At 50.3% G+C, this 25,939-nt stretch overlaps 1 protein-coding gene across 1 annotated transcript; it reads right to left on the minus strand.

The window, feature by feature from the left end:
* Positions 1-276: 276 nt before the first annotated feature.
* LOC143690423 (patatin-like phospholipase domain-containing protein 5) lies at positions 277-11,003 on the minus strand. Its single transcript, XM_077168190.1, has 9 exons — positions 10,808-11,003; positions 10,181-10,413; positions 8,290-8,355; positions 7,778-7,987; positions 6,433-6,493; positions 5,187-5,372; positions 2,991-3,123; positions 1,864-1,977; positions 277-337 (listed from the first exon to the last, which is right to left on the minus strand). Exons 1-9 carry the CDS (start codon positions 11,001-11,003, stop codon positions 277-279), a joined length of 1,260 nt encoding a protein of 419 aa, XP_077024305.1.
* Positions 11,004-25,939: the final 14,936 nt, after the last annotated feature.

A 25,939-nucleotide genomic window follows, 5' to 3' on the forward strand; every position in this document is an offset into this window, starting at 1 on the left:
GAGACAAACTTATTGTTTGCCATTTCCCATTTCCCATACCCCCAACCCAAAATGAAAGTTTTGTTTACAACTTTGTCCCCAGACCTTGTAACACCTTAAGTATAAGCACAGCGAATAAATAGATGAATGATGACTCATTATCTCTTTTGTTCTCATATTTATTCATTTGTTCCCTTTTTCCCTTGCTCACACCTCTATTTTTCTACCCTTCCCATCTCTACTTGGATTTGGCATCTCCTAAGCACCTGGTCAGAGACAGTAGATTCTACTCTGAGGTCAGGAAGACCAGTGACTCTCAGGAGCAGCCGGGGGAGATCGGCTGTCTGGAGCATCCTCTCTGCATAAGAGAGAGAGAGAGGTAAATGGGGAAGGGCAGAAGGCAATTGCAAGATCATAAACACTCCTAAGGAATATAGGGGAGGGGCTGTGGTGGGGGAGGCAGGGGTTCTGGTGTGGCCCCACAAAATCAAATGCAGCTTGCATTCCTCCCACCTTCCTGTCTCCTACTGGTGTCTCCCATTGGATGGATCCAATAGGAAATCAGAGATCAAGACTGCCCAAAGGGGAAAGATGGGGGGGGGTAGACCCCTTGGGGGTCAGGGCAGAACAGAGAAAGGCAGGGAAAAATCCAAAGTTGGGAAGACTTGTCTCCATCATTCCCATTGGCTCTCTGACTTCTCATCTGGGCATTTGGCCTTTTCTCATCTTCTGTAAAGGGCCCTGCAAACATAACTCCACGACAGGGCCCTAGGCCCTCTTCCCAGCAAATGCTGCCTTCAAACCTCCCCAATAAAAAAATTATGGAACCATAATTGTGTGTGCAAGGTGAACCAAGCATATTGTATCCCAGGGACACATCAGCAAGCCAAGCCTCAATCCAAAGAGAAGGACATGAGCCCCAGAGAATAGGGTTGGGGGGGCTCCAGTGGGACTGGTGGGACCAATTTTGCTCTGCAGATGTTTCTGCTCTGCAGAAAGAAAAGGGGACCCTCCCCCCTGGTCTCTGAGCTCCAGAACACAAGTCAAAAGCAGGCTGCACCCTTATATCTGAATCACTTGTAGCCTAGAGGGCAGATGTGACCACAAAGGGTGAGGGCTGGAACAGGGGCAGGAGAGGCCAGTCCCCAGGCTGGCCAACCCCAGTGCCCTCAAGTCTGATGTGTGATCAGAGGCTCCAGGGTTGACTCTGCAGGATGAGCTGGTCCAGGCTGGAGGGGGCCCGCTTCCAGGGGCCTTGGGACAGGAACACTGCAGAGCAGCCAAAACTCATTAGTGTAAATTTTGAAAGTCTCGGGGTTCCTGAAGGGCAAGTGAAGCCAGCATGGGCCATCCTGTCCCCTACACATGGTCAGCCCTGAATCACCTTTCTCAGGAATTCTGGCTGAGCTGGGAGGACAGAAAGTTTCTGGGTGTGTTCACTTCCTGGGGGCTGTACTGATTTCTTTAATTAAATAAAAAAGAATTTTGATAGTGGGTGTAGGAGGACTGACAGATCTCCAGCTAGTGGAAGGGACAGGTCCAAGGAGAGGAACCAGCCTGGCCTGGGCTGTCAAGGGGCTGTCTGGAAGGAGTGACCCAGAAGGCAGGGAACTGGCCTTCTGTGGACCTTTGCCTTAGTGAGGCCATCAGGCAGCTCATGCAGACTGAACTAGGTAGATAGTCAGCCACCACGTCCAGCAACCAGCAGGGCACAAAACACATGTGCAAATGGCTGCATGGACAGATGGACAGAAGAACATGGGTGTGAATACCCGACCCAGCGTCCAGGGAAGCCATGGGTGCTTCTCCCCACTGAGCACAGACCCTGTGCTCCACGTTATGGGACCCAAGGTCCATGCCCACAGGCCCTTCTTCCCATCTCACCTGACTGGCCTGAGCTGGGCCTTCACCCTGGAACAGACCTTGAGGGTCCAGCTTCTCAGCAGGCCCTGCATCCAGCTGAGGTCTGCAGGCATCTCAGGCAGCCAAGCCACCACCCTGGAGAACAGAACAGACTCAGCTCCTCCCGGGTGCACCCTGACATCCACCATCATCCCCAAGGCCCAGAGAAGAGTCCCAGGGTCCCCAAGCCAGGACACTAGGCCCACAGGCAGTGGGGCAGGGGTCAGGAGGGCATAAGTAGTGCTGCCCACCACCACAGAGAAGCTTGGGACCACAGAGGTGCCTGTGGTGGCTTGAGAGGTCAGAGATGATCCTTGATGGACTTGAACTTGGTGGAAGCAGCTGAGCCCTTAGGTTCTTCAACTCCACAGGGCACAGACAGTGGAATGCTGGCCAAAAGGGAAAGCCTGGGGGTGAAACTGCTCCCCTGATCTTTAGCAATATGGCGTGGGCAGGCCATGAGCTCAATTTCATCATGTGTCATGTTGGGACATAATTTCAGATTCCCACCTCCCACCCCTCCCCGCTCACTCAAAGACACCTCCACCACAGTTCTGACCTCCTCTGGATCCCAGTCCTACCTTCCCCTGCTCTCCTTGTCCCAACTTAGTTCAGTGTTTCTTCCCCAGGTCAACCCCCGCCCCCATCTGCACCCTTTCATCCACTCTCCTCGTGGCAGTCAGGGGTTCTCCTAAAACATATATCTGACTATAGGGTATCATTTAATGGGAAAAGTTATGCAAGGAACAGAGAGGTCAAGAGAACTGACCTTAGCCACACAGCAAAACAGGGCCAGACCCACTCCTAAGAAAGGCACATTGCCTCTGAGGCTCTGAGAAATGGAGGGATGGGACAAAGGGCAGGGCCAGGCTTCCCCAAATTTCCATTCGTGGTACCCCATGGCCTCCCCTTAGGGCCCACATTGCAGAGGAGAGCAGCAGGGCTCCAGGTCACAGAGCCAATTCTGGGAAGTGGGGGAGGGCAGCCAGGCTCTGCCCCCACCCAGCTCTGCACACTAGGTTGCCACCGACATTCCAGCCATGGTGCTGTTTCCACCTGAACCCTGACCACAAAGCAGCCTCTTCTTGGGACCCCCAGCCTGGCCTTACCTTTTGCTCTGGAAGTAGACATACTCAAAGGGCAGCGTGCAGAGTAGCAGCAGGTATTTCAGAGCCCACCCAGGCCCCATCTGGGACAAGCGGACCCAGATGCTGGGGTCCCTCTTACACGCTCTCTTCAGTGCTACAAAAGAAGCCCAGTATGTCCCAGTCTACTTGGTGGCCATGGAGGGGAGACCACCCAACCCTCCAGCCAGCTCCTTTCAATGTCACCCTGAGGACAGGCAGTCAGGGCCTGTCCCCATCTCATGCAGTCTCCACATGGTGACCCCTTCTGCAGAGGAAGTAATCATTGGTCAAGTCCCTACCATGTGCCAGTAGGGAGCTAGGCCATCAGCACAGGGACTTCACAACTGTTCATGAGAGGTGCGTGGTGTGCCCTTTACACAGATGAAGAGACTGAGATTCAGAGTGAAGAACTCACTCGTGTAAGGACCATTGCCAGGATGGACTCAAGACCTGTCAGATTCTGAGACTTTTCTACACCTCCTGCCCCCTGGTAAGTCTGTCATGGCCCCCAGAATGGAACATGTGCCCCCACCACACCTCCCTGATAATAGTACCAATAGTGGTTGTCATTAACAACAGCTGCAATTGTGACCACAGTGATCATTTCCCAAGTGCCTGTTTACGGAACTGATCAGAGTAGAAGAGACCAGCCTGTGGGAACATGAGCCATGGAGGGCAGGGTGGGGGGCACAAGGAACCAAAATCCGACCTCTAACCATGGTTCAGGCCACAGCTCACACCAGCAAACACAGCCCCGGCCCCAGCCCCTGCTGCCAAGACACAGACTATAGATCTGGTTTCACCCAAACCTGCCACGTGTCTGAAGACAAGTCCTTTCCAGGCACCCAGGCTGCCTCCCCTGTAAAATGGAGGTACTTGTAGGACCAACCTACCTGGACAGGTGTAAGGATGAAAAGAGACCTGTAAAGGGCAGTCCCAGCCAGATACCAAGTCCCATCCCAGAGAAGGGCTGGCTGGAAGAGGCTCTCTGGTACCCCCAGGTGGCTGCAGGGATGCATCCAGGGCTCCAGAGCCCTGAGCTGGGATCTCAGAGGCTCAGTGCAGATCAGGCCATCACAGGGTCTGCAGTCCTGGAAAGGCGCCAGCCATATCCCCCCTCCTGTCACCCACCTCCAGTGTAGCTACTCTGCCTTTGGTTGCATCTCTTTTCCTCCCAGTCCCCCACCTTCCTGGTTTCTCCCTCCCATCTCAGCACAGAAAACTGCAGGCCTACAAGTCAGGAAGAGAGCTCTGGAAAGGAAGGGCCACCCTCACTCCGAATACACTCCCTCAGCGGTTCCCCACCTCTCTCCTGAACCTTTCAAGGCCACCTACCCAGGCTTCCGAGGCCCCCACACCCGAGTTCACTTCTGCTACCCTGCCCCTCAGCCTCTGTACAAGAGCTCTACGGATTCCCAGCTCTCCTCTCTCTTCCCCAGGGCCTTTGCACATGCTGCATACTTTTCCCACAGGCTGGTCTTCCTCCTCCCTTTGCTTGGTCAAGTCCTTTCAAGTTTCACTTACACACTGCTCAAACCTACCTCCACCACCATTACATGTGCCTGTGGAACCCTGTTCTTTCCTGTTGTTATACCTGTGACATCTGTGTCACCAAACAGGACAACAGGCTGATGGTTCAGAGAAAACTCCTGCTTCTGCCACTTGCTAGCTGTGTGACCTTAAACAAGTCACTTAGCCTCTCTGTGCTGCACTTTCCTCATCTGTACAATGTGGATAATTCACTACCAGCCTTGGGGTGTTTTAGGGAAGATGAAACGAGTCCATCTCTATCTGGGAAGTCCAGAAACCTCTGCATGGGTTACTTCTATCTTCTTCAGCCCCTCCTGACCTTTTTTAGGGCAGTGAGCAAAGGCCTGGCTTTCTTGGGTTCACATGGGTTTGAATCCATGTCATTGCAGGTCTGACACTTACATGAGTCCCTTGTACTCTCTCTCCAAACTTCAGTTTCCCCATCAGTGAATTACACCTGGGTGTGGTGAGGGCTGGATGGCACAACATGCAAGAAGCCCTTAGTGGCACCTGGGAAGTAGGGTACCTAGTAATGGAAGAATCCTGTCCTCCTCTGGGTGGGGAGCACCTTAAGGTGAGGCCATGACTTCCGGCCCCGAGTGGAGGGCACCTAGTAGGAGAGCAAGCACAGGAAGGGAGGGGCAGTACCGGCCTCCAACTCCGGGGAAAGCTGCTCAAAACTGGGCACATCCTTGACCACCACGTTGGGCACTGCCCAGTCCACAGCCAGGCCTGCCTCCTCGCCTCGGTCACAGCTGGCATCCCAGGCCCTATTGGCTGGGACAGGGGGCTCCTGAGACACCAAAGTCCACAGAATCGGCTCCTTGGTGAGTCCTGAGGCAGCGGGGGTGGGGGAAGATATGACAGGTCAGCCTGCCTGGAACCTCACAGTAAAAATGACTCCCTCTGGCTCTCCACCCTGCCCAAGCCAACCCCACCCCCCAGGTGGCTTGGGTAACCTGCTGTGGGAGCCCTGGTGACCTGCTGTGGGATGGATTCTGGGCTCAACCCAAATCACGCCATCCTGCATTCCCCAGCCCTGCCCTACTTTCTGTTTCTGTCCACTGTCCAGGGGCCAATCAAAGGCCAGACCCTGAGGACATAGTCCAGAGCTCAAATCCTGGCTCCTGCAAGCTAGGTGACCTTATCACTCTGTGCCTCAGTTTCCCTTTATGTGCAACTTAAGACCTACTTCATGTGATTATTCTGACAATTAACCGAGATAAATATGTAAAGCTGGGCCCAGAGCTGGGTATGCATCAAGTGCTCGGCCAATGCTTCCTCCTGTTCTGGTGGCTTTGGGCTCCAGCTCAGGGGATCGAGGACATGGGTCTAAAGCCAGATGCCTGAAAAAGCACCTTGAAATGTGAACCTCTGGGATCACCTCCAAGCTTTGCCAGTCAGAAGACTTCTCTGGCCAACTCACCACCCATGAACATGCACACACTCAAACACACACACCTCCTGCCACTCTGAGCTATTGTTCCCTCAAGGTACCTGCCTCTGTACCTGTGCTCTTGTGCTCTCTGCCTAGGATGCCCTCTCCTCTACTGTCTACAACCTTCACACTTTTCATAACCAATCAAAGCACAGATCATCTGTCACCACTTCCAGGAAGACTTTCTTGTCCCCCAGGCTGGGCTAGTGCCCTCTCTGGGCTCCCACAGCCCAGGCCGTTCCCCCTCAGGGCCCCCAGCTCCCTGTGGACAGAGCGGGGCCTCTGTGTCATTCCTCCTTGGGTCACCTGGTCAGGCCAAGCCCAGAGCGAAGCTGAGGAATAGAATGGTGGGCTCAGGTTCCTAATGTGCAAATGCCCTGGAGGCAGCATCCACCTGGGACTCATGGGAGTAGGATCCCCCTCTTTTAGTCAGCTGTGTAGGGGTATGACACCTACCACGCCTCTCCAGGAATCGCAGGGCATCCAGGTAGCCTTGTCTGCAGTAGTCAGCCACAATCTGCCAACACACAGGGCAAGTGGGGGTGCACAGGCCCAAATCTGTCCCCCAAGCCAATGGGACCAGGCCAGAGACTTGCCTTCAACTGGAGGTGACCATCCCAGCCTGCACTCTCCATGTGACCCAGTCGGCAAGGCTCAGGGACCCTGGGGAGGCCAGTGCTGGCCAGGAAGGCAAGAGGTGTGCAGGCAGACTGACCACCCCTGCTGCTTCCCCCCCTCTTTCCTTCCTTCTTCAGAGATGCTCTCGCTGGGGGCTCTTGGTCCAGACTATTGCCCCCCACCACCTCAGTTCCCTCCCCTGGCCTGGGGTGGCTGGGACATCACCTGGCACTCTTAGGTCAGAGGGTCCCTTTGCCCCTTTGATGTTCATTTACGGATCCAGCTTGTGATGGGCAGAGGAACTCAGAGAAGCCACAACTGCCCTTCTGTGTAGGAATTCTTCTAGAGGGGGTCCCAGAAGGCTCTGCGTCCCCTCACTGTGTGACCTCAGGATGGCCCTGCCACTTCCCTGGGAACCTCTGTTTCTTTATCTGTAAAATGCAGTTGCTTTCTGCTAACCTAGGAGCTGTTGGGAGGCTCAGAGAAAGTGACCACGACCTTCTTCTTTCAGTTATAAAGTACTATGCAAACACAAGAGGTGTGAAGAGATGGGGGAGGCCAGGGCACAGGTGGAGTGGGGAAGTATGGTATGACAATTTGTTTGTGTTAAAGTGTCCATCTTCCAGAAACACCAGAGTGAGATGCTCTCACTCATCTTTTTCTGAGCTTCAACCTTGCCTCCACAATGCTGGGTCAATTGACCCCATTCAAAGGGCAGCAGGGTAGAGCACAGGACTGGAGCAGGTGGGGGTTGAGTTCTGGGTTTAACATTTGCAGGCTGTGTGACTTTGAACAAGCGGCTGAACCTCTCTGATCCCTGGTGTCCCCCTGCCCCTGAGAAATGGGGATGACAGCAGTACCTTCTCATTGGCCTGTCACAAGGGGCACAGGGAAAGTGAGGGCTGGAAGTCAAGCTGGCAGAGGCAGCTTTGGTCTGCTGTCTTGCTGGAGGTGCTGGTCGTAAGTCAACACCTTCCCAGGGAGGCAAAGAAGACACAGGACATGGCTCCGCCCAGACTTTGGAGGCCAGTCCTGTTTGGGCTCTCCTTGGCTGTGCAAATCACTGCAAGAGGCCTCACTGCCCTAAGGCTGGTATGGAGGTCCCAGGGACACAAGAACCTGATGCTCGGAGCTCTTGATCATGGCCAAGACCCCATGCCCTGTGAGGGGCTACCAGACTTACCTCGGGCTTTGGGGGGAAGAGGGAGATGAACCCTAGGTAGAAGTTTTTTGTGGAGACCTGGAAGCTGGCGTTGAAGGCATTCAGCTCATGTAGGCTGGCCGACGTGCTCTGGGGACAGATGTCCACGGTCCCATGGTAGGGAGACACTGTGATGGTGGAGTTAGGGTCCTCGAAGGGTATGTTGTTGCTCAGAGCCCCATCGATGTAGCGCTGCAGTGTGGGTGGGCGGGTGGGCGTCACTGCCCCTTGGGACACCTGCCCTCCCACCGTGCTGCCACGGAGCCGTCAGCTGAGAACAAGCTACAGCAGGTGACTTCTGGCTCCCCTGAGGGTCAGGGACCACTCTGGCCCAGGACTCTTCTTAATCCCCACAGGAGAGTGGGGAGGACCTAGTACACAGTAGGTGCTCAAGAAATGCAGGTTTCCCACTCTCTACCCACCAACTGCATGTTCAGGGGCCGCGCAGAGCACAGGGCAGGGGCTCAGTAGTCAAACCTCTTGAGGGCACTTACCTCCCCTCTGAATTCAGGGGGAATCACCCCGCAGTAGAAAGGAAAATATAAGGAACAGATCAAGGCCTGGCAAGAGGAAAAAGTGGGAAGAATTCCAGTGTTCATGTGCCCTTGGGTTCTGACCCTCCCTGGATGTGGTTTCCCAGTATGGCCTCCCAGCATGTGTGGCCAGCCCTGAGGGTAGAGGGGCCTGAGGCCAGAGAAGAAGCATCTGTGGACTGGACTCTGGGTGCCTCGGGCCTGCTGCAGGTTTTCTTTCCTTTTGGGTTGTGAACTAAGAGTCAACAGAGGCAGCAAGTACTGTTTCTCCCTCATTCTTTCTGCAGGGATTCTCCATCAACAATTGAGGCTATTTGCCAAAGTGTGTTCCCTGGACAAGGATCCGTTCACATGCACCTCAAACAAGAGACCCTGTGTTCTCTACCCATTTGAGAAACCCTGTCCATGCAGCCCATGAAGGTCCTGATGAGTTCTACAGTGAAAAAGACACTTAACATCAAGCAGGGTCTCTCCACCTCTCTAGGCACCACTGACTTCAGGGCTAGATGGTGGGGGCCGATCTGTACACTGGGGGATGTTGGGCAGCCTCTCTGGCCTCTGCCTGTTAGGTTCCAGCAGCAGCACACCCCACATTCGTGATCATCGACATTGACAAATGTCCCCTGGGGGACCAAATTGTCCCCAGTGGAGAACCACCAGACTAGAGGTTACCAAACTCATAGAACACAAAATCTTTCCTCACGGAACACCTGGAGACATCCCTCAGATGCCCTCGGGAGATTCAGAACCTGTCCTGGCCCTAATTTGAAGGAAATGCTGTTGAGAGCCTCAGTCCCACTGAGTAATAACAGTAACAGCAGCCCAGGGTTCCAGAACCTACTATGAGCCGGGCCCTGCACTGTGCGCCCTACACGACAAGGATGCTGGAACAGACTTCAGGATTTAGGAATCCTCAGGGGTCCTGGGACATCAGCCCACAGTGAGGGACCCCTCCTTCCCCAACCCACATTCAGAATCCGACACCCGTGTCCTGGTTGGCACAGACTCAGGTCAAGTCCTTGGTGCCAGGCCCCCTGCACTGTGCTGGGGCATGAGATGAGTCAGACTCTGGGCCAGGGACCCCATCTGGGTAGAAGTCACAGACCCCAGTGGCAAAGGGAGCAGAGCTGAGATGGGACAGCACAGGACTCCCACCTCCAGCTGAGGCCACATGGGGTAGAGACCTGTCCCCCTCCATCTGAGCTCTCCAGGGACTGGGTCCCTACTGGGCCCTCTTGACCATCCCCACAGTGGGTACCTTACAGGTAGGGAGGGCAGGGCCTCTCTTTCCCTTCCTGGGCACTCTCTGTCATGCTCTCCGCTTTATTTCAGGGTTGCATTAGTTCTTGATCCATTACCCAGAGATGCGGTGACTCTGTCCCCTCTAGTCCTCCTCTACCCATTAGAAGATGAGCTCTATGAGGAAGGGGATTTTGACTGTTTTGCGCCTATACCACTGACCGGCACATAATACACAGTCCACAAATGTTTGCCCACAGGCCAGAAAGGGCCTCCAGGGGCTGTATGGGGTGGGGGCTGGGCAGGCATCACTCTGGAAAGAGCAGGTTGAAGACTGCCTGCCCCTGGCCCTCCGCCCTGTCCTTCCCTGTGCCACCAGGGGCTTCCTCACCCCAAGCTAAGCCCACCCCTTCCTCCCTGCATGACTGGAGCACATCACCACTGTTTCTGCACCTCGCTTTCCTCATTTCTAAACAAACCCAGGAAACACAAGTTCCTGCCTCCCCTCCCCACCTCCTGAGGACATGTCTGCACCAGAGAAGCAACTGGAAATCACTTCAGTGAGCAAGGGAGCCATCCCCTGCCTGCCGGGCCTGGATGAGCACCTGCTCACCTGGATGAGCTCAGCACGGGTGGCAAAGTCGGTGACTATGACGTTGCGTCCATCAGGCCAGTGGGTCAGCGAGATGCCCAGGCGCTGGGAGGCCAGGACGTGAGCGTTGCCGGGCAGTTTCTCTTCTAGCTGCTGCTTGATGTGCCCCACGGGCATGAAGGCCGGGTGGAAAACACCCAGGCTCAGCTGCTGCACGTGCTTGACCAAGCCCAGGAGGTGGGAGCAGCAGAAGTCTGAGGGGTGGGAGGAGACCTCCTGTGCCCCCCAGGGGTGCAATGGGGACCCAGGGCCCTCGCCTTTCCAGCGCAGGATGTCTGTGCCCAGATCTGTGTTCAAACCCTCTGTCCGCCTTTACCCCCAGCTGGCCCTGGGATCAGACTTCCTGGTTCTGGGTCTCAACTCTCTCCTCGGCTCCATGGGGGAACCACAGTCCCGAGCCCACAGCTTCTCATAAGGGGCCAAGGAGGACAAGCCGGTTATAAGGACGACAGGACAAAGTTCCAGGAAGGAGTTGTGAAAACCCACGGCCCCTGCGCACCCACCCTCCTCCCGTCCCTAATCAGCTTCCTGTTAGGGTCTGTCCCCCGGTTCCCAGCCCCTCCGCGCCCGCAGAAGCCCGGAATGCACCTGCCGACTTGCCGCAGACGATGGCGACGGCGTTGAGTGCTCCTGAGGAGGAGCCGTAGAAGCGGAGGGCGCCCTGGAGGAGGCGCGGGGCGCGCTCGCGCAGGCACTGGGTCACGCCCACGTGGTAGAGACCCAGGAAGCCGGAGCCGGAGAAGGACAAGCTCCAGCTGCCCTCCTCCTCCAAGAAGCGGCCCATGGCGGGTGAGGCCACACCAGGCCAAGAAGGGGGAGCGGTCCAGAAAGGGCTGTGATGGGGCCTCAGAGATCCCCAAGGGTTTAGAGCCAGGGCTGGGCCAGGGTGTGGCTCCAGGGAGGGAGACCCAGGCAAGGCCCAGGTAACCCCTGCCCTGCCTCGCCCCGGGCTGCGTCACCTGCTGCCCCAGCCAATGAGGCCCCAGGACACCATCCCACTCCAGCCCCAGGTGTGGCTGCAGGTTGTGGGTGGCCGGGACCCATCTCCAGATGGCAGTCCCCGATTTCCAGGTGGCTGGACTCCTGGCGAGGGGTCTAATCTTGCTCTGATGTCTGCAAGTCTTGGCAAACACATCATTCCTGCACCCGTTTACAATGAGAATTTGGGGCACTGGGGAAAGTGACAGCCAAGATGTAGCATCACTGGAGCCACCTCACCTCCCCTTCAGGGTCAGTCTAGCCAATTCTGCAGCTGTGCTCATGCTGGGACCAGGCAGAAATGTGACAGGCAGGTCTGGGGTCCAGGCAGCACCCCCACACCTGAGTGACTTCCTAAAACTCACCCTCTCTACACTGCAGATTTTCAGTATAATGTGAGAAGACTTCCATAAAAGGACCCACAGAGCCATTACACCTGATTGCCACACTCCCAAGCACAGACACCCCAGCCACCATCAGCTGCCAGCCGTGGCAGCAGTGTTTGTCAGGGGCCAGCAGCATGAAGGGAAACGTATGTGCTAAGGGCTTTGTTTGCAGCTGCCAGCTGAGCTCACACAGCTGTGGGTATACGGGTCACCACACCCACTGGCAACCAGGGCACTGATACATCTAGGAAGAAACTCTGAGAGGCCAAATAACTTGCCTGCAACCCTGTAAGCTGGGCAGAGGTTCTGGAAACCAAGCCAAGGGCACTGAGAGAAATTAAATCCCCCAGAGAAATCCACCTGTGCATTCAGAGGGTGGTACAGAGGATGGCACTGATGACAGTTGTCTGCAGTGGGACAGGGACGACTTGATTCCTTCTGTGCCCCCCAACCCTCACAGGTGTCCCTGGCTGGGGACTGGGTGAGCCTCACATAATGGGGCACTCTGAGAAATACAGCTTGGAAGTGGTGGGGAAAAGGAAAATGAGATTTATTGCATGATGCTGTTTATGCAAACATTTAAAGACACTCCCAAAGCGTTACTATATATACGTATTTTCAGTCATGTCGGTAACTGGCTGGGAAGGTGATTGGAATTTCAGACATTAGAAACTCTGGGGAGCAGGTCTATGGAGTGAAGGCAAGGGAAGCAGAGATGGGTGAGGAAGGGGCGATGAATGAAATAGAAGACGATGTGCGTGTGCACCCTAGGACCAAAATGCAGGGGTGGGGGTCGGGTGGGGGTGGCAACAAGGCTGGGAAGAAGCTGATGCACTGGACTTGAACCCAGGTCAGCCCCAGGCCAGAGGAAGGAGCAGACAACTGGGCCAGACCCTCAGGGATCCTCCTCCACTGCCTGGGGTCCCCTTTCTATGGTAGCAGGGGGTAGGGGGTGAGGAGAGGCTTTGTGAGGGGCCCTAACTGTTGAGAACTCCCCTGTGCAAGTCTTTTCCTCCTCCCTGGCACTGGACTCAGCCCTTTTCCTAGATCACCTCATTTAATCTTCACCACAGCCCTGCGGGACATGTGGGCTTCCTAACCACAGTTCACAGTCAAAGGATCTGAGACATGAACCGGAAATCCAAGAGCAATCCAGCAACAAGCGGCCAAGCTGGGCCTCTGCAGGCCTCCTTGCTTCTTTGCCTGGAGAGAAGGGGTGGAGTCAGGAGGCAGGGAGGGGGAGCAGATGTTCCAGGCTAGAGGAGCCCAGAGGGCCAGGCTGGAAGGTGTGCGGCCCTGAAGGTCAAGGAAGACAGCACAGAGTGGAGGTCTGTCTGCAGGAATCAGGGCAGAGTCGAGCTTTTCAGAGACCTTTTGGAAGGCTGAGTGGGGATACAGGAGGCAGGGACCCAGCAGTTGCAGTATGTCAGGATTGCTGGCCCAGAGATTGGACCAGCAGGCTACTTGAGCTGCTGGGAAGGTGAGAGGTCCACTTTTTGTCCCGAAGAGAAAGCAGAGGGTGGGAGGTAGTGAACCCCTGTTAGGTACCTTTCGAGGGCCAGGAGCTGCACCTTTCCATGGAAGCACATGGAACCCCCAGCAGCTCCAAGAAGCAGGACTATTATCCCATCTCCCGCATGAGGGAACTGGAACCAAGGGATGCCAAGTGGCTTGCCCAAGTCGCCCAGCTGGTGAGGCCTCGTTGAGATGGGGTGCCAGGCCTGGTGCCCCCAGAATGCAGATTCAGTGCTGCAAGGAAAGACAAACCTACTCTTCACAGTGAGTCCAAGACTCAATCCCCAAGAGGAGGGTACAGCCCTTGGTGACTGTACTAACACCACGATGAGCCATGTCAGTTGTAGTTTGGCAAGTCCTGCTTAAGACCTGGGAAACATCCAAGTGGGTGGGGTGGGTCCTTAAGGAAGAGAAAGGGCATGATGGCTGCCCAGATGCTGTGGGAGCCTTCAGCCTTCACTTTCACTCCTACCTGTGTAGCACCAGCTGCTGCCCCCTTCCTTTTCCACAGCTGGGTTGCTGACCTGTATCCCAGCCCCAGTCCTGAGAAGAGGACATGAGCCACCACCTGACCAAGACATGAAAAAGGGGCACCCTGGTCCTTGGAATCCCTGACACCAGAGCTGGGGACTGGGAGAAGAGTAACCTTTCTTTTTTTTTTAACGTTTTTTTTTATTATATAATATAACATGTACAAAGCAAAGATAGAAAAAAAGCAATAGTTTTCAAAGTAGTTACAGGACAAATCCCAGAGTTTGTCATGGGCTACTATACCATCCTCTCAGATTTTTCCTTCTAGCTGCTCCAGAATATAAGAGGCTAGAGGGCTTAAATACTTTTTATCATCACAATCGACTTATTTTTCCTTCTTTTTTTGTGAACAATAACATATATACAAAAAAAAACTATAAATTTCAAAGCGCAGCACCACAATTAGTTGTAGAATAGATTTCAGAATTTGGTATGGGTTACAGTTCCACAATTTTAGGTTTTTACTTCTAGCTGCTGTAAGATACTGGAGACTAAAAGAAATATCAATTTAATGATTCAGCATTCAAATTCATTTGTTAAACCCTACCTTCTTTGTATAACTCCACTATCACCTGTGACCATTCTATCCCACCCTTTAAGGGTATTTGGGCCATGGCCGTTCGAAATTTTTCATATTAGAAGAGGCTGTCAATAATGTGGGGTAGGAGATGGAACTATCTGATGTTCTGGAGAGGCTGGGCCTTCTAGGCTTTAGGACTTAACTTGTCCAGGGACTCATCTGAAGGTTAGAGGCTTCTGGAAAGTTACCTGGTGTATGGAACCTTTGTAATATCTTATACATTGCCCTAGGTGTTCTTTAGGATTGGCTGGAATGGTTTTGGTTGGGGTTTGGCAAGCTATGGTAGGTAGCGATGTCTAACTGAAGCTTGCATGAGAGTGACCTCCAGAGTAGCCTCGCAACTCTATTTGAACTATCTCAGCCACTAATAATATATTAATTACACTTCTTTTCCACCTTTTGGTCAGGATGGAATTGTTGATCTGACAGTGCCAGGGCCGGACTCATCCCTGGGACTCATCTCCCACGCTGCCAGGGAGACTTTCACCCCTGGATATCAGGTCCAACGTAGTGGGGATGACAATGATTTCACTTGCAGAGTTGGGCTTAGAGAGAGTGAGGCCACATCTGAGCAACAAAAGAGATTCTCCAGAAGTGACTCTTAGGCATACCTATAGGTAGGCTAAGCTTTCCTGCTACCTACATAAGCTTCACAAGAGTAAGCCTCAAGATCAAGGGCTTGGCCTATTGATTCGGGTGTCCCTAATTTTAGACACAGTATCAGGGGATTCCCTGGTGGTAAAGCTTAATAGTCCCATATTTTTTCTCCCATCTCTCAGGGGACTTTTCCAGTTCTTTTTTTTTATTATTATCTCCTGAGCTGTGCAATCAATTTGAGTTAAATTATGTACTACAGAAAATTTAGGTTGCAGACAAAATAAACCTTTCTTTCTTTGGTCTTAAGGAGGAGGTACAGTTCTAAAATATAGACAATGTCTTCTTTACCCCTGTGTTCTGAATTACCTTAATCCCGACCTGATCAGTCTCATTCTTGTCTCTAAATATCAGGTTATACATACATAAAAGAGCCTCTCAAAATCTAGAAATAATAATTACCACTCTGGAGTAAATGTGTCTGCTATAAGAGCTTACAATCTAGGCCCCTGTTTTCTTATAAGCATTTTCTAAAGGAGACCATACAATAATTGATCTTTTGTTTCTGGCTTATTTTGCTTCACCAAATGTCCCACAGGTTCATTCACATCATTGCATGCCTCACGACTTCGTTCCTTTTGCAGCAGCACAATATTTGATCATAGCTGTACATCATTGTTCGCCAGTCTACTTCTCAGTCAGTGCATCCTTCAGCCACCTGCACTCATTAGGCATTATGTATAATGCCCAAAGTCCACAGTCCATCAACATTCTCAATTTTAGATAATTTCAGTTGTTCATAGTATCCTCTTATGATTTCTTTTATTTCTTCAGGGTCTGTGGTAAAGCACCCCTTTTCATTTCTGATTTTGTTTATTTGCATCCTCTCTTTTTTTCTTTGTCAGTCTTGCTAGTGGCCCATCAGTTTTATTGATTTTCTCAGAGAACCAACTTTTGTTTTTATTGACTCTTTCTATTGTTCTTTTGTTCTCCCATTCATTTAACTTTGCTTTGATCTTTGTTATTTCTCTTCTTCTATTTGCTTTGGGGTTAGTTTATGGTTCTTTCTCAAGTTTCTCCAGGTGAAGTTAAGTCCCCAATTTTGCTCTTTCTTTAAATAGGCATTTGGGGGCAATAAATTTCCCTCTCAGCACAGTCTTTGCTGCATCCCATAAGTTCTGATATGTGGTCTTCTCACTTTCATTCATCTCCAGATAGCTAGTGATTTCTCTAGCAATTTCTTCTTTGACCCACTGGTTGTTTAAGAGTGTGTTATTTAATCTCCATATCTTTGTGAAACTTTTCATTCTTTTGTGGTTAGTGATATCCAGCTTCATTCCATTGTGATCAGAGAAAGTGCTTTGAATAATTTCAATGTTTTTAAATTTATAAAGACCTATTTTATGCCTAATCTTTCCATTTTACAGATCAAAATGCCAAGGTTGATTCCTTCCATCCTTTATTTACACCCTATTTTGAAATTAAAAGAACTCTAGAGGACTTAACCACATACATTCTCCAGGTGATTTGTTTTTAATGAGGAAAGAGATGTGGACAAGTGGGGAAGTACTGTTAGATCAATGAGATTGCGGTAGAGGGTTGGACTTAGCCCTGCACTAGAAGAAAGTGTCTGGTAGAGGAGGTGTCTGAGTTGTGTTCTGAGGACTGCAAGATTAAGCAGGGGTGAGGTGGGGGGAGAAGTGTTTCGGGTAGAATCCAGAGGACAGAAGCCCACAGGTAAGAACTCTGCCATGTTTGTTTAGGGTGCTACCAGGCTCCTGGGGGGGCTCGGGCTGGCCCCAGAACCAGCATCCTTTTCCTACGGAAAAGTGTCTTTCCCCAGCTGTGAAACGGCAATGAGGTTCTACCTCTCACTGGCATGTCTTTGAGGGGTGGCGTCACTTCCACCCCACTACTTCTCGCTATGATGGGGAGTCTGGCTAAAGGCTTCAAGGATGGAAGAAGAGAAAGAGATGGGACAGAGGCCTCAGCTCACCAGTCATCAAGGCCAAGGCAACCTGCTTCTAAGGAGCAAATGTAGCTGAAGCAAGGCCGTCTTTCTGCATTGGTGGCAGGAGTGGTGGAGGGGGCTGGGTGGGCATTTAGTCCATGGCAGCAAGGACCACTGGAAAGGCCCCACTGGAGATCATGGTAGAGGGCCCCTATCTTTGTGGTCTGCCTGCCCACTGATCACCCCTCTCCATGGTCAATAGCCACCAAATTCCCGATGAAGAATTAAGTGGCTGGGGCACTGGACTAAGCACATGTTCCCAGCCCAGGACCCAGGAAAAGTGGGCCCCAACCAAGAGGCATGTCCTTCTACTGACCCACATCCTCATCCCTGCACTCTTCCTTTCTCTCTCCCTGGAGGGGGTAGCCCTCCACCATGGCACCTTCACTTCCTAACACTTTTGTACCACCTCTCTTGAGTATGCACCTCCAGCCTTGTCCCTCAAACTCCCAGCCTGGAACTTTCCATCACCAACAGACATGCTCCCCCATCCCACCCCGCCCCAGTCACCCCATCCTGTCCCCAGTTGGAAGTCCCAGCATCACTGAATCTTTCCCCTTGGCCTCACTGGTCATGCCATCACTCACTCGACCCACTCCTAGTGCCTCCTCAAATATTTTGCCTTTTCTCTCCTCTCTTGGCGCCATCACCACTCACCTCATCAGCTGCAGCCTCCTATAACCTGCCACCCAACACTGTCCCTCCCCAATGCCCCGCAAGGTGGGTCTTGTCCCCTGCTCGTAAACCTGCCCCCTATCCTCACTGTCCTGCTGATGCATGTGTAAACCAGATTCCCCTACCCTTGCCAGTAACTCTTGCTCTCTGACTCTGTGAGAAGGATTGGACTGGAGAGTGGGGCAGGCACACCTGAGCTTGACCCCAACTCACCCTTCCCAAGCTGCATAGACTTAGACAAGCCACTGCCCCTCTGAGCCTGTTTCCACAGATGGGAGCTGACAATACCTGTTCACCTCACCACTGCAAAAACTGATGATAGCGGGCCCTGCAAATTATCAGGAGAGATGCACGTACTTTAAGCAAAGAAAAATTCAGATCACGAAGGGAAACACTTAGAAAAAGAAACACTGCAAACAAAAAGTTGCACGAATGGAAACCAAAATTATCTGACAGATCCACAAACCTGAATGGGACTGACTCTGGTGCAAAAGGCCAAAAGACTCTTCAGCTGCTGAAATGGGAAGCAGATCCACGTGCATTGGCAAGGATGACTTGCTAGATAGGGAAAAACAACAAAGTGCCAAACCATGCATTATGTGTGTTTTTTAAACGGAGATTATGCAGAATATAAATACCTGAGAGATGAGGACAGCATATCTCTGGAAAGATCCACAAGGAGCTATAACACTGGTACCCCTGTGAAGCAGAGACCACGGGACACGCTGGGAGGTGTAGATTTCATTCTGCACCCTTTTATTTTATCCTGTGTATGTATTAATCAACTTCATAAAATTAAAACACACATTTTAAAAGAATAGAACCGTTTTCTCAGAACTGTGGGATTACATGAGATTTGCTGAGAAGATGGAGAGAACCTAAAGAACCAAAAGTGCTTTATAAACTGTAAGACTATGTATCTGGGTTTGTAAGGATTAACAGTTAGATTCCCAAGCCAATCTATCTGGGTTCAAATTCTGGTTCCATCACATATTGGCTGGCGACCTTGGTAATTTAATTAATCCATGCCTCAGTTTCTGTCTACATCAAATGAGGGAAATAATACTACCTGCTAGTCCTGTCACGAGCATTGAATGAGCTAATAAAGGTAAAGGCTTTGGAACAACACCTTGCAGATGATAAGCACACAATCAATGATTAATATGGTTACTGTCACTATTATTATTTTAATTATGTGGCACACATCTCATGCCCTGTCATGGGCTGTGAGCTGCCAGCCCTCCTTCCCCTCCCACAGAGGCAGGTGGTGCCCAGTTTTCCAATCCCATGCCTGGGCATCTGGAAAAGAATCCCTCTTCGCTTAAGCTTAACCTCAGCAGAACAGAAGCCATGGAATTTCAAGTACCTGACATCTGCAGGTGAGGACTTCCAGTTGTGGCAGGGAGTCACTGGCACTGCCTCTGTGACCAACAAAAGTACAAGCCCACAGAGCAGAGGGTGACCTACCTGTGCCCCAGAGGTACAGTATGGGGGAGGTACAGACCCAGACACCTGCTGAGCAGCTTTCACCTTTGCAAGTGTCTGCATAGAAGCCCTGGCACAGTGATTCTAGGGCAAGGAGCCAGACATCACCCTTGCCCCCTTCATTGATTAGCAGAGGTCCCAGGAGGGTCCTGGGGTTCAGTGCTCAACTGCACACAAATAGACAGGTGGGGGTCCCCAATAGAATCTGTGTGCTAGGCAAGAAAAGGGGGCTCCTGAGAAAGAACCCCCACCAAGATGTACTGCAGAGAGCTGGCATCCAGGTGTGAGTCTGGGAGATGGGCTGTCCTAGAGAGCGCTGGGGAGGATGGATGTAGCTGAGAATGGAAGGAACGTGTCCCTAGGGCCCAGCAGTTTGGCAGCCTGACCCCTGGGCAAAGTATAACAAGGAACAAGGGAGCAAAAGAATGTGTTCACCCTCTCTTCTATTCAAGAAGACTGAGTAGCCACCGTAGCTCTGTGAGGATGGAGACTGAGGCAGCAGAGACCCCCACTTCATCTCCCACATGATCTCCACACTTAAACCAGTGAGACCAGCAGGTGCAGGGCTCACAATCACATCTGTCCCTCAACGGGGATGCCAGGGGACAATGGTGTTGGGGACTGGTTTTGAGGGGTGTGTTTGCCTTATAAACACCCACAGAGAACCTGACAAATATTTGGGGAAACAGAGCCTGCCACTAACTAAAGGTCCCATAAGTGGAGCAAATGGAGGATTGAGCATCAAGAGTCAGTTTTTAATGTGTGACCCCCCCACCACCACTGGGTTTGGGGCCCGTGTGGAAGAAGGAGAGCTGGTGCACAGCTAGGAGCTGAGACTGGTGCAGTAGACAACAAGGGATGGCAGTGGGGCTGGGATTAAGATGGTGGCTATAGGAATGAGGAAACAGGACAGGCTGGGAAGATACTTTAGGAGGGAGTTGCAGGGGGTGAAGGGGAAAGAGGGACCCACACAACACCCAGGTTTCTGGGCTGGGTGGCTGGGTGTTTGGCAATGCATTGCCCAAGATGGGGAGCTGGCAGACAGAGCAAGTCTGAAGGGAGGTGACAAACTCAGCTTCAGACATGTCAGGCCTGTGGGTCCTGGAAAGCAACTAGGTCGAACCTCTTATTTCACCGCTGAGGCCAGCGACTTGCCCCTCACAGCAAGGGCTTTGCGATGCCAGGACCCTTTTCTACCCCACTCCCTCCCTATCATTGCGGGGGCTGATAAGTCAGACAAAGCAGCATGGTTTCATAAGCCCCCGTCCCTGCTTCCCTAAGCAGCTTCCCAGAGGCCGCCATCATCCCAGGCTGGCCATGTGTGTGGCTTCAGGTCAGGCCGAGTGTGTGGGATTTCAGACACAATCTCTACTCAGAGCCACCTTTGAAAATTTCCCATGATAGAAAGTTCCGTCCAGACATTTCCTATGTGTGAACAGATATGCTTTCCTTTGCCCCAGTGGAATCTTGGCATGGTCTCTGCCCTGTGGCTGGACTCAGAGTTTCATGGGCAGTTTGTCCTGCTCAGGAGCCATGCTGGCTTGGGAAACCTGGTCAACAGCATCCTGGCCTCAGAGGACATAGGGTGAGGTCATGTCCTGCACTGCTTCACCCATGCTTGATGGCAGGGCAACCCAGGGACAGGACAGAGCACCAGCTGGTGGGAAGTCTGGGGCTGGGTGAGGGGCACTCCTGAGGTCACAGCCAATTCTGGGATCTGGGGGGAGAAACAGGGCTCAGGCTGGTGGAGGCAACAATCCCTTCACCCTGCAGGGGCATCGGGGCTAAGCCTCAACCTGAAGGACCCTGGGGACATCCAGGCACCCAACTTGCTCTCAAGTCCCTTTGACCACCACCAAATGGTCCTCCAGCCTGGCTTGAATATCTCTATCAACAAGGAACTTCCCTCCTGGGAGGGAGTCCCCCCTTCCCATGACACAGGTCTGGTCTTTAGAAGCTACTCCTGGGTCTTCCACTGCTGGTTCCAGCTCGGCCTTCTGCAGCCCAAGGACAAACCTGCTCCCCTTGCATAGGACAGCCCTGCCACGACTCGCAGACAGGACCTCAGACAGGTCCAAGTACCTCGGCGGCCCCATGTCTAGGGAGTTCCTCTGAACCTGTTCCACGTGGTCAGTGTCACTCTGAGACGTGAGTCCCAGCACTGAAATCCTCCCTCTCCTGGGGTAGGAACTGAGCTGAGTTTCCCTCCTTCTTCAGGGCACTCAGCTTCTGTGGATGTGGCCAAGATGCTCAGGAGCCTGCGAAGTGAGCCCTGCTGTGCTGTGATCCTACAGGGAGTTTCCAGCCACCTCCACATTTTCATAAACCAGATCCTTTTCGGGAGGCTGCTCTTAAACCGTACTTCCTACATCTCTGGCCTGGGCAACTCTTTTTTTTTTTTTTCTTTTTACCTTAAGTTTAGAATACAGTTCCATAGAAATATTATACAAGCCATTTTATTTTAAATTACCTGACCACACCGAACAAGCAAAAAGAAAGAAACAAGATCGTTCTTTCAATAAATCCATTTTATTTCACCCAGTGTCTCCCAAAGATTACTTCAACTTGCAACCTATATAAAAAAGTACAAATATGATGTTTTATGCTCTTTCATTCCACAATCTTCTAATTTTGCTCATAGGATACATTTCGATCTGGACATTAATTTTTCAACAGTTATGAAAAAAACGGAATTCTACCAAGATTGGGTAATTAGAGCTGAAGATTGTGCAACAGGGCTGACTGTAAAAATTCAGAAATGATAGCACAGTACTACCTAACTGTAGCACAATGATGTAAGTACAGGAATTAAGCTGAATGTGAGTATGATAGAGGGAGAAAGGATGGGAACACATATGAAACCAGAAAGAAAGATAAACGATAAAGACTGAGATGGTACAATTTAGGAATGCCTAGAATGTGCAGTGATAGTGACTAAATGTACAAATTAAAATATGTTTTGCATGAAGAAGAACAAAGGAATATCAGTGCTGCAGTGTGTTGAAAATAGATGGTCATTTATAATTTAAAACTTCAACTTCTGCGTAAGACTAAAGCGAGAAGTGTTTATGTGGTGCAAAATTTATATTTTGACTAGTGCACTTCCTAATTTAACTTATATGATCAGTTTAATTGAACACCATAAGTACATGGACCCTTGAATAGAGCATGAGATTCTGTTGGTTTGTACAGCTTAGTGTGATGCCCCAATAAATCCCAGAGTGATTGAACAGTAAATAAAGAAGTATTTGCGAAGTCCCCTTGGGGGAATGGGCAGAAAGGGGAAAAAATTCAACTTCCCCATTTGGAAAATTCCTGATATTCTTGCAGGCAGTAGGGACAACCAAATCAATAAGCCAAGCCCTCAATCTTGGGGTTTGTCCCGATGAAACTTATCCCTGCAAAGGATGGGCTAAACCTACTTAAAATTAGGCTTAAGAGTCACCCCAGAGAATCTCTTTTGTTGCTCAGATATAGCCTCTTTTTCTAAGCCAACATGGCAAGTGAAATCACTGCCCATCCCCTCTATAAGGGACATGACTCCCAGGGGTGTATATACTTCCCAGGCAATGTGGGACAGAAAGCCCAGGATGAGCTGGGACTCAGCATCAAGGGATTGAGAAAACATTCTCAACCAAAAGGGGGAAGAGAGAAATGAGACAAAATAAAGTGTCAGTGGCAGAGAGATTTCAAACAGAGTCAAGAGGTTATCCTGGAGGTTATTTTTACACATTATATACATATTTCCTTTTGAGTTTATGGTATATTAGAGTGGCCAGAGGGAAGTGTCCCAGTAGCCTTGTTTCTTGAAGATGATTGTATAATGATAAAGCTTTCGCATTGTGACTGTGTGATTGTGAAAACCTTGTGTTTGATGCCCCTTTTATCTATGGTATGGACAGATGAGTAAAAAATATGGAAAAAAAATAAACAAATAATAGGAGAAACAAAGGTTAAAATAAATTGGGTAGATGGAAATACTAGTGGCCAATAAGAGGGAGGGGAAAAGGGTATGGCATGTATGAGGTTTTTTCTTTTTTCTTTCTTTTGCTGGGGATTTGCACATGTTCAAAAAAAATGGTCATGATGATGAATACACAACTATGTGATGATATTGTGAGCCATTGATTGTAACCACATCAAGCATGTCTGTATGTCAAGAATGTTGTATGTTTGTTTGTGGTTTACAATAAAAACATTTTTTTAAAAATGGAATTCTACCAAAAGAAGAAAGTTGTGTTTAACAGGAAAAAAAATCTCACACTGCTTCGGTTTTTGCATTTTAATTCGAATTAATTAAAACAAAATAAATCCAAGGCAGTTGCTTGGGAGCAGCAGCCACATTTCAAAATTTCAAGTGCTTGAAGGCCACAGTGACTAGTGGTTGTTGTTCTGGATGAGAACATCCAGAGAAACAACATCCCTAGGGCACCCACTCCCTCCCAGATCCTGGGTGCTTCTGGGAGCTGGGAGATGAAGTTACTGCCCCTGGGATGCCCACTGCCTGCTAAGAGGGGCCCCACCCATGAAGGACTGACCCACAGCAGGCTGAGACAGGCTGGGATGGCAGACCACAGGGCAAGGGCAAGCTCATACGGAGGGTGGGGTGCAGGGCGCGGCTGTCCAGTGGAAAAGCCGCATTCCAGCCAGCTTCAGAGGGTAGGTGAGGGTTCAAGAAGACGAGAAGAGCAGACTCCGAGGCTGCTGGGAATGGTGTGAGCACCAGCTCAGAGGAAGGAGGAGCAGGAAGCAGATCCAGTGAAGCAGGAGAGCAAGGATAGGTGGGTGAAGGGCTGGAGCCAGGCGACGTTTCTGTGCATTTATTTTGTGCTCAGGAATTGTTTGCAAGTTTTGGGGCTTGTGGGCAGCATGGGGCTTGCAGGTGGGTGGCCTCCATGGGGAAACGATCCCGGCTGGTGGCATCCCTCCCTCCCTCCCTCCCTCCCTCCCTCCCTTCCTTTCCTCCCTCCCTCCCTCCCTCCCTCCTTTCCTTCCTCCCTTTCTTTTTTCTCATCATTCCTTAATATCCTTCGAGCTCCGTTTCAATAGGAAGCAACATTTGGCGCCCAACGTGGGGCTCGAAGAAGAAGACTCCAAATCAATATTAAGGAACCAAGGAAATGTCTCATTAGAGGCACGTAAGTCCAGACGACAGAAGAGGACTCGAGTCATATTGGTAAAGTAAGCATTTTCCTTGGATCATCAGGTAATGGGTAATTATAATAGGCTGCTGGAGGAGTATGTGTGTGTGTTAAAGCTACTGACGTGCCTGTTAAAACATCTGAATTATGAAGCTTATTTGATCTCATTCAAAAACATTGTTTTTGGTTTCAGCCTTAAGGCCCTAATGTTTTAAATCTTAAATAATGGAAATTGGTTATGAAGGTTTTGCAGTGAACATAACAAAACAGGGAAAATATTCCTGTTTCTATTTGGTTATTGTGTTCAGTCAGGCAATGAACTACCTGGCTCATGCTTTGTCTTAAACTCTAAGTTGTGTTTCTTCTCAATCTCCCACTACCCCTTCTTACCCTGTTTGGACAGTTGCTTGAGCTGGACTCGGCAACTGGTTCCCAAACAGGGATCTAATAAGGGAACTCCTAAAGCATAAAGTGAGGAGATGCTCCAGGGACATCCACTACAAATACTACAGGTGGGCCTTTGTGGGTTGAGCAGTGGCCCTTATCTATAGAGAGGTTTGAGGCTCTGACTCGGTTGATTTGGGAACAGTTCGGAGCAGGATGTTTAGAGAAGTCTTGTGGTTCTTGGAATTCTCCAATATTTATTGCAGGAGGGAGGTCAGGGAAATGGAGAAAGTTGACTGATTTGATAAAAGTTGATACTGTGGTTCAGCCTATGGAGTCATTGCAGCCTGGCTTGCTCACACCAGTTGTAATTTCTAAGTGGAGGGAAAGCTACCTAATTCATTCTATGAAGCCAACATCACCCTCATACCAAAACCAGGCAAAGATATTACAAAAAAAGAAAACTACACACCAATCTCTCTAATGAATATAGATGCAAAAATCCTCAACAAAATTCTAGCAAATCGAATCCAGCAACACATTAAAAGAATTATGCATCATGACCAAGTAAGATTCATCCCAGATATGCAAGGATGGTTCAACATAAGAAAATCAATTAATGTAATACACCATACCAACAAATCAAAGCAGAAAAATCACATGATCATCTCAATTGATGCAGAGAAGGCATTTGACAAAATTCAACATCCTTTCCTGTTGAAAACACTTCAAAGGATAGGAATAGAAGGGAACCTCCTCAAAATGATAAAGGGAATATATGAAAAACCCACAGCTAATATCATCCTCAATGGGGAAAAACTGAAAACTTTTCCCCTAAGATCAAGAATAAGACAAGGATGTCCACTATCACCACTGTTATTCAACATTGTGTTGGAAGTTCTAGGCAGAGAAATTAGACAAGAAAAAGAAATACAAGGCATCAAAATTGGAAAGGAAGAAGTGAAACTATCACTGTTTGCAGATGATATGATACTATACGTTGAAAACCCTGAAAAATCCACAGCAAAACTACTAGAGCTAATAAATGAGTACAGCAAAGTGGCAGGTTACAAGATCAACATTCAAAAATCTATAGTGTTTCTATACACTAGTAATGAACTATCTGAGGGGGAAATCAAGAAACAAATTCCATTTACAATTGCAACTGAAAGAATAAAATACTTAGGAATAAATTTAACTAAAGAGACAAAAGACCTATACAAAGAAAACTACAAGAGACTGTTAAAAGAAATCACAGAAGACCTAAATAGATGGAAGGGCATACCGTGCTCATGGATTGGAAGACTAAATATAGTTAAGATGTCAATTCTACCTAAATTGATTTACAGATTCAACGCAATACCAATCAAAATCACAACAACTTACTTTTCAGAAATAGAAAAACCAATAAGCAAATTTATCTGGAAGGGCAGGGTACCC

The sequence above is a fragment of the Tamandua tetradactyla genome, chromosome 7 (assembly GCF_023851605.1).
Source record: "Tamandua tetradactyla isolate mTamTet1 chromosome 7, mTamTet1.pri, whole genome shotgun sequence".
In the NCBI taxonomy this organism is placed as follows: domain Eukaryota; kingdom Metazoa; phylum Chordata; class Mammalia; order Pilosa; family Myrmecophagidae; genus Tamandua; species Tamandua tetradactyla.

Coding starts and splice junctions, on each gene's coding strand:
- LOC143690423 (XM_077168190.1), bottom strand. CDS start 11,003: ATGGGCCGCTTCTTGGAGGAGGAGGGCAGCTGGAGCTTGTCCTTCTCC. Junction 7,988..8,289: donor CCCCTGAATTCAGAGGGGAG/GTAAGTGCCCTC, acceptor CCCACACTGCAG/CGCTACATCGATGGGGCTCT. Junction 6,494..7,777: donor TCTTCCCCCCAAAGCCCGAG/GTAAGTCTGGTA, acceptor GTGTGTTGGCAG/ATTGTGGCTGACTACTGCAG.